General features: G+C 33.8%; 1 protein-coding gene across 2 annotated transcripts in view; it reads right to left on the bottom strand.

The window, feature by feature from the left end:
• Positions 1-487: 487 nt before the first annotated feature.
• TMEM33 (transmembrane protein 33) overlaps positions 488-16,824 on the bottom strand; it is a 25,837-nt gene continuing 9,500 nt past the window's right edge. For both annotated transcript variants that reach the window (XM_054485428.2, XM_054485427.2), the window contains exons 6-8: positions 16,356-16,489; positions 11,929-12,012; positions 488-7,254 (exon numbers count right to left, since the gene is read on the bottom strand). In XM_054485428.2, the coding sequence (XP_054341403.1) occupies positions 7,125-7,254; positions 11,929-12,012; positions 16,356-16,489 (348 nt within the window). In that variant the 3' untranslated portion in view covers positions 488-7,124. The remainder of the gene's footprint in view (positions 7,255-11,928; positions 12,013-16,355; positions 16,490-16,824) is intronic.

Raw genomic sequence — 16,824 nt, 5'->3', positions numbered from 1 at the left:
TGAAATATTTTTCCCTTCACAAAGCTCAGAATTATTTTATAAACAGTTCCAAATATTTCCATATGCTAAAGGAAAGAGCATTATGAATCAATAATGCATATGTCCCTAAGACCTCACACTATTAAATCTTTAGGAAATCAATTTTCCTAACTCTATTTATTGCATTACCACTTTTCCCCTTATGTAGATAACTCATTTACTAATTAATATTTATTCACCTGTCAGAATTGCCTTTATACAACTGATTTCCATGATGCTCTTAGATTACAATCTCCAAATGGACAAGGATTTAACTTCCTTGTACAGTGTATTGCTTAATGCCACTTGTCAAAAAGCCGCAGAAAATTCTAAACACCTAGAAGGGAAATATATTTCTGTTATCCTGTGTTGACTGATGACTTTGAATATACTGTATGCTGTGAATCATTATAGGGCTATAACTCATCTCTAGAGTATAAATTTCACTAGATTAAAAAAAAGTACAGAATCAAGCAAACAGCTGAGGCATCAATGTAATTTTTCTTCCCTTTTTTTCTCCAGTTACACATTAGATCACATTTTTACCAGTTTCACATCAGACCTCAAAATCATGGCATCTCTATTATTTGTGATGGGCTGAGGATAAGAGAAGTGTGTTCAAATTCACCTTATTCTAACAAAAAGGCAATTAAGCTCAAAGGAAAGCTGATTTCTAACTACAAATGTTCTTAGTTCTTTTGCAAGATAACATTTTTATATCTGCTTAAATCCAGAGAGATTTTTATTCCACAATTAGATTTTAACATCAATAAAATCTTAGATATAACAATACAGATGAAGGAACCATTAAATTTGCATTGAAATAAATATTAGACATACAAAGCACATACAGTGAAAAAGGGTCACAATAAATTACAAGTAGAGACATTATTTCCCTCAATCACCAAAGAAAGCCCTTGATACTTCCAATTTCACACCATCAAATTTATCATTCTTGCTGATTTAAGCAGAACACAAAACAAATATGGATCCCAGGGCTTACTTTCACAGGTACCAGCATGGATAATTTACTATCGTGATCCAATTTGGAAATCAGTAGGGACCAGTAAATCGCTGCATAAAAGAAAGAGTGAATGAGGTCCTTTTTCCTTAGTGTCAGCAGGGTATGATTATTATGTTTATTAGATTTTCTTGAAAGGACTTCACATTTTCTCAAATATGCAGGAGAACTGTATTTCCCCTCTGAGCCCTACATTAGCATTTACGTGCTTTGGTCTTGAATACAGGGGAATGAATTTTTCAATTTATTTTATAAATTTATATAGTCTGGATAGTATTGGCCTGAAGAATGTAACTCCCCAACCTGTACAATATTAGATATTAAAAATGGATTCAAGAGAAGTTACTAAGAAATGCTGACATACTGTATATACAAATTTTCAGTTCAATATATGCCATTATATAAAGCACCAAAAGTAATGCCTTTATAAATCAAGCCATTTTTTATGACCGTTTCTAATCTTTGTAACCCTTTTACATTTGTTCCAATATACACACATCATAAATGTTACTTGCTCAACATTTCACCGATTTGGTCTCAACTTAAAAATATATATGTAGGCAAAAACTAATGTCAAAAGAAACTGTTCTAACAGTTACAAGAGAAAATACTAAATATTTGGGATTAAACTGTCATGAACCAAGAAAAAAAAGGTTAGTTTCAAAGTGCTAGGCACATCAAGTGAGTAGCTTCAGAAGGCTAGGTAACATGAAATGATTCTTAGGCCATTCTTTCTCATGGAATATGAGCTAATTGTTAGACTTCAGCAAAGATATCCACCTATAATTTTTTCCTATTGTTTTCTAAGAAAGGAATCTGCTTTAGATTTTAAAATACTGTGCTTTCTTTATCTCTTGTCACATCAACTCACACTGCAGGTCAGATTACATGCACAAGAGGAGAAAGACTATATAGAGTTAATCCATCACACTTGACTATGTTCCTTCTAAAGAACCCATGTGAACATCACCTTAAAATATAAATATTTCCTAGAATAGTTCCTACCAGGAACTACCTCCCAAACCTTTAGCAGCTCCTTTCTTCTCCTTAATAGCATATCCAATCATAAGTTTCTACCCTGAATATAAGACTGCTCCTTAAAACAATCTCTGGAAATAACTCCTAGATTTACACGGGTATGCCTTTGGTATACTAAATGTTGAGCTATAATATCATATAGGCTCTGTGGATTTCTCCTAATCCTAGAGAATTCCAATGAGTTGTTAAGGGAAACTAGTTGTCTCAGCCAGGCTTAGTGGCTCACAGCCATAATCCCAGCACTTTGGGAGGCTGAGGCGGGCAGATCACTTGAGGCCAGGAGTTCAAGACCAGCCTGACCAACATGGTGAAATCCTGTCTCTACTAAAAATACAAAAATTAGCTGGGCATGGTGGTGCATGCCTGTAGTCTCAGCTACTAGGAAGGCTGAGGCATGAGAATCACTTGAACCCAGGAGGCAGAGGTTGCAGTGAACCGAGACTGCACCACTGCACTCCAGCCTGGGCAACTGAGTGAGAATCTGTTTCAAAAAAAAAAAAAAAAAAAAAAAAGAGAGCGAGAAAAACTAGTTGTCTCTACAAGCCAAGCATAACTTTCAAATCTAGGTGCCATTCCTAATATAATATCTACAAATTTCAATATGCTTTTATATTACTATCAAAAGTCTAAAATTTTAAGAGAGGTTCAACGGGCTATATCTAGTCTACCTACAAAATGATCATGAAAACATTTTAAGTACCATTTTTCTACACATCTGAAAATGAAGGAGAAAGGAAAATTTTATATTAGTGCGTTTCGGTGATATAGGCACTTAGCATGAAAAGAAAAAACTGGATAGACCTTGATCTGAATGATGTCACTCCAAATTGTGGCCTATTTTACCGTTTTCCTAGAAAGCACATATTGACCGGGTACTTCTTTTGAATAATTCAGTATTTTAAAAATGCAGGCCAGGCACAGTGGCTCACGCCTGTAATCCAGCACTTTGGGAGGCCGAGGTGGGCGGATCACGAGGTCAGGAGTTCAAGACCAGCCTGGCCAACATGGTGAAACCCTGTCTCTACTAAAAATACAAAAACTAGCTGGGCATGGTGGCGGGCACCTGTAACCCCAGCTACTTGGAGGGCTGAAGGAGAATTGCTTGAATCTGGGAGACAGAGGTTGCAGTGAGCTGAGATGGCGCCATTGCACTCCAGCCTGGCCAACAAGAGTGAAACTCCATCTCAAAAACAAACAAGCAAACAAACAAAAAATGCTTATTTAATATTTTTTTCAGTCTTGAATGATTACGTATTTAAAAGGGCCATGGAATTCAGGGACTTAGTTTTATAGCTGACTCAGCACTTTTGGTGGCATTTAACCTTCAAACACATCATGTGAAAATGAGGGGTTACCTGAGGAAAGAGTGCCACCTACTGATTATAAACATAACTGTCCGTGGCTACTTCTTCCTTGAAGTTTTCATTTCAAAGTGTCAAAATTAGTCTAATTTGTGTGACAGCTTTGAGACTGTCAGATTCTAAGGAGACTGAGGAAGGAAGAGGTGGTGGTCAGAATAACCTATGTTAATCAAAATAAACTCCTTAGCATTAGTTAAGGTTCTTTACCTCAATCTCTCAAAATTAATGTTATTCTGCCTGAAAATTAATGTTATTCTGAACTAAAACTTAAAAAAAAAAACAACTAAATGTCTCAGTTCTACTTGTCTTATTATACATATACTCATCTTCTTTTCCAGAAAAAAATAATATTCATGTCCTAAACTTAGAAACCTAACCTGAAGTTTTGATCCGGATTTTTAGGAAGAAGGAAGTATTGATAGTTTCATCATTCTTAGCTCTATAAAAGAACCTATTAATTTTTCATAACTTTTAGCTTAGTATTATAGTTGGCCTTGATTTTCTCTGTAAGGGACATTCTTAAATATTCAAGTCTAATTTTCTTTAAAAAGTTCGCTTGCTTTCTTTCTTCCAGGAGGATCTACCTCTGAATTTTATTCCAAAAAAAAAAAAAAACTAAATACAAATTGCATTTAATAAATTTCTCTTTAGATTGGTATTAGAGTTTAAATTAATAAGGTACCAACTATACAAAAGGACAGAGAATCCTTGCTAAAATAAAGTAGATTTTGTATAAGGTTTCCACCTATCCAAGAAGGTTTAATATTTAAAAATGCCAGAAGAACAATGGTACTACACCACTTCCAGAAGAATTAGACACTCTGGAGGTTAAATGAACTTCTTTTAAACCTGTAACTAACAATAAGTTCAACGATGCAGTAAACAGTTAATTTCTCTTACTACATTCATTCTATATATTGCTATTGTATTTCCTTAATTTTAATTTGATAGGTATACATGTAACACTACAATTTCAAATTCCAAATCAGCTGGTTGTAGATATTCCTATTGCAGAATTTCTAACTATGAGTTCATGCAAACTAAACATCTAGTAATGCTCAAATTGTAAAATTTACTTTTTCATGAGTTTAAGATTACCTTTTTGTATATTAAACCTTCCTTTAAGAAACAAATCTGTTTCAACTTGTCAAACATGAGTATATCAGAAATATCATAATTCTGCTAAAATGACACAAAACCTCGATTTAAAGCAGAGTGTTGTTTTATACTGTAGTAGTTTTAATGTTAAAATGCTTTTTGTTAAAACCAACATGGATTATTGACCAATTATCTTGACCAACAGTACTTTTCAAAATAAAGAGGAAAAACTCAAAACAGAGACACACAGATCTTTAAAAGACAATCATGATAAAAAAAAAAATCGTGGATCACGGTATAAACAGAGCACACAAAAGGAAAATAAGAAATGAAAAAAAAAAACTGTTGAAATTCAAATAAGTTTTATACTTCAGTTAGAAGTATTGTTCTGGGCTAACATCTTACTTTAGATAAATGTTCTACAGTTATGTAAAACGTTAACATGAGAGGAGCTGAGTAAAGGGTATGCAAAAGAACTCTTCTTGGCCGGGCACAGTGGCTCACACCTGTAATCCCGGCACTTTGGGAGGCTGAGGCAGGCAGATCATGAGGTCAGGAGATCGAGACCATCCTGGCCAACATGGTGAAACCCCGTCTCTACTAAAAATACAAAAATTTTGTATTTTTACAATACAGCTGGGACTACAGGCGTGGTGGCGTGCGCCTGCAGTCCCAGCTACTCGGGAGGCTGAGGCAGGAGAAGCACTTGAACCCGGGAGGCAGAGGCTGCAGTGAGCCAGGATTGCGCCACTGCACTCCAGCCTTGGCGACAGAGAGAGACTCTGTCTCAAAAAACAAAAACAAAACAAAAAAAACTCTCTTGTACATTTCTGACTCTTCTATAAATCTAAAAGATCTTTTTAAATTATAGGAAAAAAACTAATAGCTTCAAAATAAACATGAATTCAGCTGCCAAAATTTCTTGATATAATTCAAGACTTCATTTTTTAAAACATAATTAGAAATCAACGTTATGTTTACTTAACATTATAGTCATTTTATTGCTCTAGAAAGTTTAGTTTCTAAAACCATTAGATTACTTATATAGTGACAATAAGACTAGCCACATACACAAAATCAACTGTATGAGGCTGCTTCTCCAACTCAGTGGACAAATATTACAAAAATACAAAAATAGCTGATTATAGTTAAGCTATCAAGTATAATTTTTCATGTATTTATCCTAAGAATATCTCCTTTTTATAGATTAGGAAGATGAACAAAAATAAAACTAATGTTACTGATAAATTACTAATGAATGTATTTGAGAAATCCAAATTACATGCAGACAGAAACTGGTCACAAAAACCATTACATTTCTCTATACTAAAACTGTACAATGTTTTAAACATTTCCAATCATGCAATGGTAACGAAGATCAGCATGAATTTTATAAGAGTTGATGGGAGTTCAATGAACAGGATTTAACACATTTTACAACTCAAATCAAAGTTGCATAATACATCCAATTCCCCTAAATTTATCTATGCATTAAGAGACTGAAATGCACATTATTCCCCCACAACTCCTCCCCCTACCCCATTACCAATCAATTACCTTACCTACAAAACCTTCCATTTAACCTTTTAAGTCAGATTTGATGGGTAAACATGTAATCTACAGTATACTCTCCATTATTATTTCAGGATAGACATACATATAGTCAGATGCTGAATCTTCGTTACATTCCTTTCAAAAGGCATCTAAACTGTTGCAATTGTCTATGAAAATTCAAGCCTAAGAAACCAAGAAAACTGGCAGTCAAGATTCTGAACTAGGTAGTTCTACAAACTATAATACGAATAATCTATATGTCCACATTAGTAAAAGAAGGATTTCCTATTTGAGAAATGTTTCTCAATGGCTCTCTGAAGGGAAAGCTGTGTCACTACTGCTTTCTGCTTTCAATGGCTAGGTGACCCCAAATATTTATCCAATTGGCTAAGAGGCTTACAGTTGAGCCTTTTAAAAAATACTCAAGGCCACAGAAGTACTTACAGAAATAAAATTTTAGAAGATCATAGTTTAAGATACACAGAATTCTTCTTATAATGGTACATTCAAAACACATCTGTCCTAACAAAGCAGCATAAAACCAATTAAAAAAAAAATTGAAATTAAATACACTGAGAAGTGTTAAAATCATTAACCAAAATTACTGAATGGTAGAATGCTGTCTCAAAATGTACTGAATTCACATATGTGTATCACCATAACGAACTCATGCCAGATATAAACTCAGGTTACCAATTAGGTTGAAACAAATTTTAGAGCTATTTCTTTTACAAGAGAAATTAATGTACTTCATGATATAGGCACAACAGCATCTTTTTAAAAAAATTGGTACATTTATCACTAGATACAGACTTCTTTAACCATTAGCAACACAGCGCAGTAAAATTTTCTCAAAACTTTTTAAGCTTGATTTAACATGCCAAGAAAATGATTATTTTTCCACTGAGATGCATTTATATAAATTATGTAAATTGGATTGAGGTCAGTGTAACACCTGGAATTTACAACCCCTAGCAGAAGTACCAGCTGCTAATAATGCTTATACTATATTTGTAGCTTAACTAGATGTTAAACTATGGAACTGTTGGTGCCAATCTGCTTATAAAGGCAATGCTCTGGAGACAAAGTCTTCTCACAAACAGTGGGCAAGCAGGTTTCATTATTATGTGTTCAACAACAATCCTCAGTTCATTAAATAAGGTCCTGCAAGATAAAATAGTTTTCTTTGAGAAACACAAGGAAAAAGCAATACACAGGCTTACCTCATTTTATTGTACTCCACAGATATTTCATTTTTTACAAATTGAAAGTTTGTTGCAATACCACATACAGCAAGACTATCAGTGCCACTTTCCAACAGCATGTGCTCACTTCATGTCTCTGCGTCACACTTTGCCAATTCTTCCACTATTTCAAATGTTTTCATTATTAATCTATTATGGTGATCTGTGATCTATTCTGTTATGGTGATCTCTTTGGTGTTACTATTGTAACTGTTTTGGGGCACCACAAACTGCACAAATATAAGATGAAGCAGTTCATGAAGGCCATTCCTGGTTGGTCTCTTTCCCTCTCCTCAGACCTACCTATTCCCTGAGACACAATGTTGAAATTAGGCCAATTAATAACCCTGTAATGGCCTCTAAGTGCTCAGGTGAAAGGAGGCCTCCCATGTCTGTTACTTTAGATGAAAACTAGAAATGATTAAGCTTAATGAAAAAAGCATGGCTAAAGCTAAGACAGGCCAAAAGCTAGACCTTTTGTGCCAAATAGCCAAGCTGTGAATGCAAAGGAAAAGTTCCTGAAGAAAATTAAAAGTGCCATTTCTGTGAACGGATGAATGATAAGAAAGCAGAACAGCCTTATTGCTGATGGTAATGCTATTGTGCACTTAACAGACTACAGTAGAGTGTAAACATAACTTTTGTATGCACTGGAAAACCAAAAAATTCATCTGACAGCTTTATTGTGATATTCACTTTATTGTGGTAGTCTGGAACCACTCCCACAATATTTCTGAAGTATGCCTCTAATGCTAAACAAATGCTCATGAAGGAATATACCATAGCCATTAGAATTTAAAGTAAAAGAATAACTAGAATGCATTGTAGAGAAAACACAAAATACATGAAATTCTCAAACTCAACACCTACATCTTTTATGGGTGGAAACACTCATTTAACAAAGGTATTTAATAAATGGCTATCTCTAAAACCTCAGATTATATTTTAAAAATTATATATATATTTTTTAGAGTCACATCATTTTCACATTTAACTTAGGCAATTTCAACTAGTTTTTTAAAACAGAACAAGAAAAAATATATAACATGGACAGTGTTATATATTTATTCACCCACTATTTCCTTACATGTACATATTGTCCCTCAGAGATTTCCTCTTCTGTAAAATAATTCTGAGTTGTGGTGAAATTTAAATGCAATACGGAAGATGCTCAATAAATGTTACTTCCCAGTTGGATCAATACACTGAACTATGACTCTTTTATGCCTTCTGACTAAAGCCCAAGTACTCAGTGTAACACCCAATACCCTCCACAATCTAGTCTCAATCTAATTTTCTGCCCTATCTCCTGCCACTCCCTGCCCTTGCTGCTGTCATCAACTTATGTTGCATGTTTGTGCCCAAAACCATGTGGGCTTTGCCTATGTCTTAACTGTGCTCGCTGCCTACAAAGTATTATTACATACTGTACACATCACATATATTATACAGGCTAGTATACACAAAATCATGTATACTATACTGACATTTATAAGTGATATGAAGGATCATCAAGGGTAACTTTAACCATTCACAATTTTCACCTTATGTGCTGACTCACCCTGTATAAAGATGCAACTACTATTCTACCTTTTTGTGTCTTGTTTTACTTTTATGGTTAGAAAAAAAGCAACAAATCTACTTTTCTAAACAAGTATTTAATATGCTTGCACAGAAAGACAGGAAAAATAATATTTGGAGTAATGCATAATTTTCCAAAACCTGCCCTTCCTGTATCTCCTGTCTTCATGAGAGCACCATTACAACTCTTAGGCTTCCAAGCCAGAAACCTGTGGGTCTTTAACTTACTCTTTTCTCTCAAGCCCTAATATCCTATCTCCTAATACCTTTCATATTTGTCCCCTTTTCCTTTTACCACTGGATTAATTCAGGCTCTAGACTACTCTAATAGTCTCCAAATTGATATTTTTCTGCTCTTGGTGAGCTTGCAATCCATTTTCTGGAATATTTCTAAATCAGATTTCATCATGGGGGTTCCCAGCCTCTCCATGTTACAATCTTCAAAGGCTCTCCTTACCTCAAAATAAAATCCAAACCCTTTCATAATCTAGTCCTTTCTACCATCTACCTTTGTGGACACAGACATTTATCAATTCTCTATATACTTCCTGAGCTCAAGTATGCTAAGCACTTTTCAGGCACCCATGTGTCAGAACTCAGGCTCATTCTTTAAAAGACTTGGCTTATGTTCCCACTTCCTCAGTGAATTCTTATTTGTCTCTGTCTGTTCTCTATGCTTTCAGAGCACCTTCATCATCACACTGACTTACATAGCTGTCTAATTTATTCAGCAGTGAGTACCTCTGAAAGAAGATATTTTAATTCCACATAAGTTCATCAACATACAATCACTGTTTTAACCAATCAGTCAAATGAATAAAGCTAGAAGACATGAGGACTAATGAAGTCAATCGCTTTCACTAAAGTCACATAGTTAGTTCTTTTATTACTGGCTGCATCGCTGGCACAGACCAAGTCAGAGTTCCTTAACAGCACGGACAACAGAACTCTGAACAATGATAAAATTTTTGCATATCTGTGCTGAAGGACCAGTCAGAGAGTTCCTTAATAGCACTGACAACAGAACTTTGAGTAATGACAAAATTTTTGCATATGTGTGCTGACCCACAGTTGCCATCAGCAACACATGGCTTTTGAGTACCCACCTGAACTGTGCTCAAAAGGAACCGAGTTCTAAGTTTTATGAATTTTATTTAAATGGTCAAATGTGGCTGCTGTGCTGTACTGGACAGCACAGCTATAGACAATCTGCACTAGAGATCCAAAAAGAACTGAAACCACCATCTTGAGAATAAATATCGGAGGTGAAAATGGTACAAATTGTGAATACAGATGGTCTCAAAACCTTTAATTAAAAAAAGTGTAGTACTGAAAATGTAGTTTTATAGCCTGTTTAGCAATATTTAGAAGCTGAAATATTTTCCATTACCTTTCCACTGGTTTGATTAAAATGGGTGCTTATAAGACAGCTCTGAAGATGTTTACCAGCACATATTTGTGTTATCTTGATTCACTGCTATCCTTTCCTTTTCAGTCCACTGAAAACTAATTCTAGATGTACTAATATGATTTAAGGGTATGTGGAGAAAATGGGAATGGAGAAGGAGGCACAAAGAAGCACAGAAAAACAAATTTGTTGATTAAAATAACAGATGTCAGGGCAAGAGACTATAAGATAATGTCTGAAATGAATATAGGGACCAGAAAGAAAAAAGGCTAAAACTCAAGAAATCAAGTAAAAATGAATGTTAATTTGCTACTAGAGACTCACTAAGAATGAATGTCTAAAATAAGTTATATTTTAGAAAGTATTATAAAAAAGACATTGTCTAATAGAGCACAAAAACACTCTGAACAGAAAATCAGATCATTGAATAACGAAAATGAACTAGTAAGAACGTAACAGTCTAAGTACTTTTAAAATATTACTTCACTTCACCTTCAGAAGGAGTTATTTCCTCTACCAATGAAGAAATCCAAATTTAAATAACTTGCCTAGTCACACAACTAGTTAATGATGGGCCAGCATTCAAATTCAAGTTCTTTTTACTGTACTCATGAAAATATACAGATTGCTGTAATGCACTCATTGGATTTCTGGCTGAATTCTACTACATTATTTTAAACTTAAAAATAGATTATGTTAATATTAGTATTTGAGTATCATTTTAGTTTTACTCCAATGCTTGAGATCAGAATGTATAATTTAGTGTATATTAATTTAAGCCTCCATTCCTGAAAACTACAGTAATTCCCTAAAATTTCTCTGCTTCCCCATTTTTCTGCTTCAAACTCTTCTGGCACAAGGCTATCAGAAGAATATCCTGACGATGTCAAAACCATCATTCCCATTCACCTAAAAGATAAATTCCAAACTTCTTACCCTAAAACTCAATAAGTTTTATAATATGGCTCCAATATACCTTTCTAATCTCAGCTCCAGCAATTCACCATTCAGAATCTCCATTAGAGTCAAAACAGTTCTACATAAAGTTCCTCAAATATGGCTTGTGCTTCTCGTCTCTCTTGCCCCACCTAAAATGCTTTTCCCTATTTTCACTATTCAAAAGCTTTACTCCTCCCACAATCTCAATTTTGTGAAACCTTCCTGGGCTCATCTATCTTCTGGCCCAATGATCTCTCCCTTCTGTGGACTGCAGTACTGATATAACAAAGCAAATGTATGGCATTCATTATCTATTGGCTTGTGAATTCTGTATCCTAACCATTGTTTATCTAATTGACACGTGTTTTGTTTCTTCAACTAGGAAAGTTGAGAGTGGAATCTATGTCTTATACATTTTAAAATTTGCTAAGTTTTAGCAGTGCTTTAGAGGTGGCGTAGATAACTGCTGTCTCAGTTTCTAAAAAGAAATACAACCACTTCCTCACCAACCCCAGTACATTCTAAGGCCTAGAACTTAAATTTACAAAAACACTGCTTGCTTCTAAATTCTAACACATTAGCTAAGTAACTCTTAAGAATTACGAATACTATATATTCACAATACTCTCAACAAATAAAACATGCCTAAAATAATCATCAGCTTACCGACAATATGGGTTTCTTCGAGACGAATATCGAAGAGTAAGAAATCTATAGTATATAAAAGGTTGGAGCAAACTTCCTTGACCACTGAAATAAACAAATACAAGCGTGATAAATATACATTTCAACTCATGTGTATACTCCCAAAACTTAAAGGCAATTCAACTGGAGAATATGTGTATCTTCATTCATCAAATGGTCATAGTGAAATCTATCACGTCTAAATCCAAGTTATCCTTAAAAAAGGATATAAAAGAATGTATATGATTGGTAAAGAGTAAAATGTTAATTTTTTTATAAATGTATTCTTATATGTATTACTTTTGAAATTTTTAAAAATACTAAATAATTCCGAAAATGTTAAATAATTCCATAATTACTAATCGATGAAATCAAGTTGTAAAGCTTCATAAAATATGCAAATGAAAAGTGACTTATTTTATATATATTAAAAAAAAAACACTCCCCCCCACCAAAAAAATTACACTGGCTCATCAGTAAATCTACACAGCCTATACTAATTATTGTTCTTGGTTAAAAAACACAATCACAATATCCCAAGAATTATATATATGTTTATGAAATACCAAGTCTTGAATTCTTCCCTAAGAAAAACTATCTGAATTAAGACATTCACTGAAATAACTACAAACAAAATGTGGCAACAACCTAATATGAACCGTAAGGAAGTAGAATTAAACAACTTATATTATGGTTATTTAATGGATTTAATATGCAACTACCTGGAATCTTGGTTATGAAAATTACATAGCAACTTTGAAAAAAGCAGAATATAAAACTACACATATTATTACAACTGTATTTTTTTAAATTGGAAGAAATATATTAAGATGGCAAATGTGTTTTATTAGGTTTTTTAGCCTTTTCTTCTAAATTGTATTATTTTCATAACAAAAAAAATTTACACGATTACAAACTTACCACTAAACAAATGCAACATCCATTTTCCCCAATAATTTGACAAATTCTTATCTTTTTAAAGTGAAAATGTAAGAGACACAACATAGAAACTATAAATAGAAAATATTCACTTAAAAAACAAGTTTCCCATCATCCAAGTTAGCCCCTTCCTCAAACTTATACCACAATCTCGAATATGTCCTTCCAGAAATTTATATATACAAGTGTATATAATGACTAACATTAAGATAGTGCTCACTTTATAATTCACTAAATCTGTTTAACAACTCTAGGACAGAGATGGTTTATCATTCCCAAAAAACTGAGACAGAAACTTCTATGTCCTTACACACATACACCCCACTAAATATAAATGGAGAACAACCTACACAATTAAGTTTAACTTATTATATCTTGGTGATTATCCCATATCACAACACATAAATTACCACAATCTTTTTTACAGCTTCAAATATACCATCTAATGCTTGGACTATTATGTAACAAACTCCCTACTAATAAATATTTGGGTGGCTCCAGTCAATTACAAAAAAAGCCACAATGATCCTTTTATCTGTCTTTGCACACGTGTGCAACGCATGTGTAAGATAAACTCATAGACTATGCATCAATTTTTAAATACAGCGCTTGAAGCATTACTGGCACAAATATAACTTGATAAAGCCTCCTAATATTAGACTGTGTGTCTACCACAAAGGGTAGCATATTAGGAATAGCAGTAATGTAAAACTGTTCTTAATTTTATTGTTTAGGTCATATTCAAACTACCTACTTAAGGCATTAACAGCTTTTCCTAATAGGAATTAAGTACAACTTTATAAGCTGATTTTAATTTTTCAAACAAACAAAATTATTTCTCTATTTAAATATTTCTGGTAAATTCTCATCTTTTTTACAGTAATCTTAAAAATTAAGACGGTAAGTTTGTACAAATAAACGTTTAAATTAAACATTTAAGGAGTACAATTGAATTAACGTACCAGCGCAGTCAAAACCTGGTGCTCCTAACAAAAAATTCACTATAGTTCCAAAGTGAAGTTTTTGTCTAAGTTTGCATGGCATCTCAGAATTTCATTAAAATTATTTTAATCTGATTTAAGAGGAGCATAAGAAATTACTCTGCTTACTAAACAGAATCTAGAGGTTTCAGGATATAGACATCAATTATACCCATATAAAAAAACTAGTCTCAGTATCTACCTTTTTTTTTTTTTTTTTTTTTGAGATGGAGTCTCGGTCTGTCGCCAGGCTGGAGCGCAGTGGCACGATCTCAGCTCACTGCAACCTCTGCCTCCAGGGTTCAAGCGATTCTCCTGCCCCAGCCTCCCGAGTAGCTGGGACTACAGGCACACGCCACCATGCCCAGCTAATTTTTGTATTTTTAGTAGAGACGGGGTTTCACCATATTGGCCAGGATGGTCTCGATCTCTTGACCTTGTGATCTGCCTGCTTTGGCCTCTCAAAGTGCTGGGTTTACAGGCTGTGAGCCACCGTGCTTGGCCTGGTATCTACCATTTTAACTTTCATCTAGTTACATGAAACAAATCGCAGAACCTGGTCTGACCCAAAAGCAGGATTAAGTGACACAAAAACCCGAGAAAAATGAATAACAAAAGGGAGCAAAAAGTTCGTTTTACTAATTAATAAAGTTTCTAAGTGTAGATCAGGATCACAAAAGAAAGAGGTGGAAAGAAAAACCTATAAATGGTGGGAAAAATATTAGAATGTTGATGTTGTCCCTTTTTCTGTTGTCCCAGATTACATTACGCTTTTCTTTTATATGCTTTCAGCTTCTAGGATAAGAGGAGGCTTTTATTAAATTTTAGGGTCAAGGTTTTAGAGTTAATTTACAAATACAACTGCATCAAATCTAGTTGGGACCATACAACTTAAGCAACACCAGCCAGTCCTGGAGTTCTCAGAAGAAAGCACTACTTAAAAGAATGAAACAGATATACATTTATAAGGAAATCTATAAAACTCTGTTCTTAGTTTGAAGAGACTGCTATGGAAAGAAGTGACTGTCAAGTACATGAAAACTTTACTAGTTAATCAAGGCAAGGTACATTTAAAATTATAAAATATAACTATATGATCAATAAGGACAGTTTGTTACAAACTAACAAAACTATGAAAAACAGGTAATACAGACATTTTAAAGAACAATTTAGCATGGTCCATTAAACACAAAAGGCACCTAGCTTGTACTAGCAAAATCAATTCTGGTATCTATGTTAAAGAAAACACTGGCATTAAGTATAAGAAGGTAAAAAATATTTACTGTGTCAAAATTTGGAAACAAATTCCATGATAAGGAGATAAGTTGGAATGTTATACGGCTAAAAAAAAAAAAAAAAAAACAGAACTGGATATGCCAAATCAATTAGGTTATGGAAACATACAAGTGGGAAAAAGGTACAGAATAACACTTTTTTTTTTTTTGGTGAGACAGAGTCTCACTCTGTTGCCCAGGCTGCAGTGCAGTGACGTGATATCAGCTCACTGCAACCTCTACCTCCCAGATTCAAACAATTCTCCTGTCTCAGCCTCCCGAGTAGCTGGGATTACAGGTGTGCACCACCATGCCTGGCTAATTTTTGTATTTTTAACAGAGACAGGGTTTCACTATGTTGGTCAGGCTGGTCTTGAACTCCTGACCTCAAGTGATCCGCCCACTTTGGCCTCCCAAACTGCTGGGATTACAGGCATGAGCCACTGTGCCCAGCCAGAATAACATCTTTGATGTAAAATAAGAACAAAACAAATTAACAAACAAAACTCCACATCCATAATATATATGTTCTACAAATTTCTATAAGTATTTTTAAAGGACTACATACATAGACACATATTAAACTCCTTACACCTCTGGGAATAGGACAAAATTGCAACTAGAATTCATATAGTCAAATGTTATTTTAGCTTTTATCTGTAATGTCTCATTACTTGTAAAACTAAAAATTGATAAAGCAATCATCTGGGTAGCAAGGTGTATTGTTTTAAAATGTAATGCAAGAATTTCAATGCAGAGGTCAATACTATTTTAATATTCATACTTTCAAAAGGATGGCTTTCTTTATTCATGTACCACTTCTATAATTAAGATACAAACAAAATAAGGTGATAGTAGGCACTATTAAATAAGAACCTAATTTTAAAAGTTTTTCTCTAGTGGAAGAAACATCATCTCAATAGTGACAGAATGGACTAGATTAGACTTCATAAGATTCTTTCAAAGGTGGTAACTATGAAAGTAATTTTTAAAATGTCAAATGATAAATCACAAGGAATAAGACAAATTCCTAGGTCTACTATATTTCAAGTTCTCTACTATAAATGACAAAGGTTAAATTAGGCGACTGCTAAGATTCATTTAGCTCTACATATCAATACCTACCTTCAACAGATTTAAACAGAATAAAACTTGAGTTACTATCTTTATTACGTTCAGTCTTCAGCCTCCCAAAACAAATATAATTTTTCCTTACCTAAAAAGCATAAAAACTGTTGCAGGCATCAGAAATATTTCATTGCAAGCAATGAATTTCAGAATATTTTGTTGATTAGCACTTAATTTGTCCAAGACAGATCTCAGCAGAGGTAAACTATTTGAGCCCCTTGCCTAAAACAAAAGAAAACCAACATTAGAAATAAGTGAAGCATTTCTGATAACAATATTTTCTTTCTGTAGGTAAATAGCCTATCCAACAGGCAATACAACCAAATATACTACTTTGGAAATGATGGTACAAAGTTCACAAACCATTTAAGGACAAATATAGTATATTGTCCTGCTTTTTTACATTTTTAGACTTAATATAAAAAACAACTTTAGTAAAAGTACTTTTCATTCTTAGCTGCTTTTTCTCAAGAACGATTATTTAACAAAAAATAGTGGTTATTTCTCTCTAAGCACAACAAAAGCTGACTATCCAGTAATACAGTTAAAATATCTGT

The sequence above is a fragment of the Pongo pygmaeus genome, chromosome 3, assembly GCF_028885625.2.
Source record: "Pongo pygmaeus isolate AG05252 chromosome 3, NHGRI_mPonPyg2-v2.0_pri, whole genome shotgun sequence".
NCBI classification, from domain to species: Eukaryota; Metazoa; Chordata; class Mammalia; order Primates; family Hominidae; genus Pongo; species Pongo pygmaeus.
The sequence above is the reverse complement of the archived record's forward strand: the minus strand, read 5'-3'. Positions and strand labels throughout refer to the sequence as shown.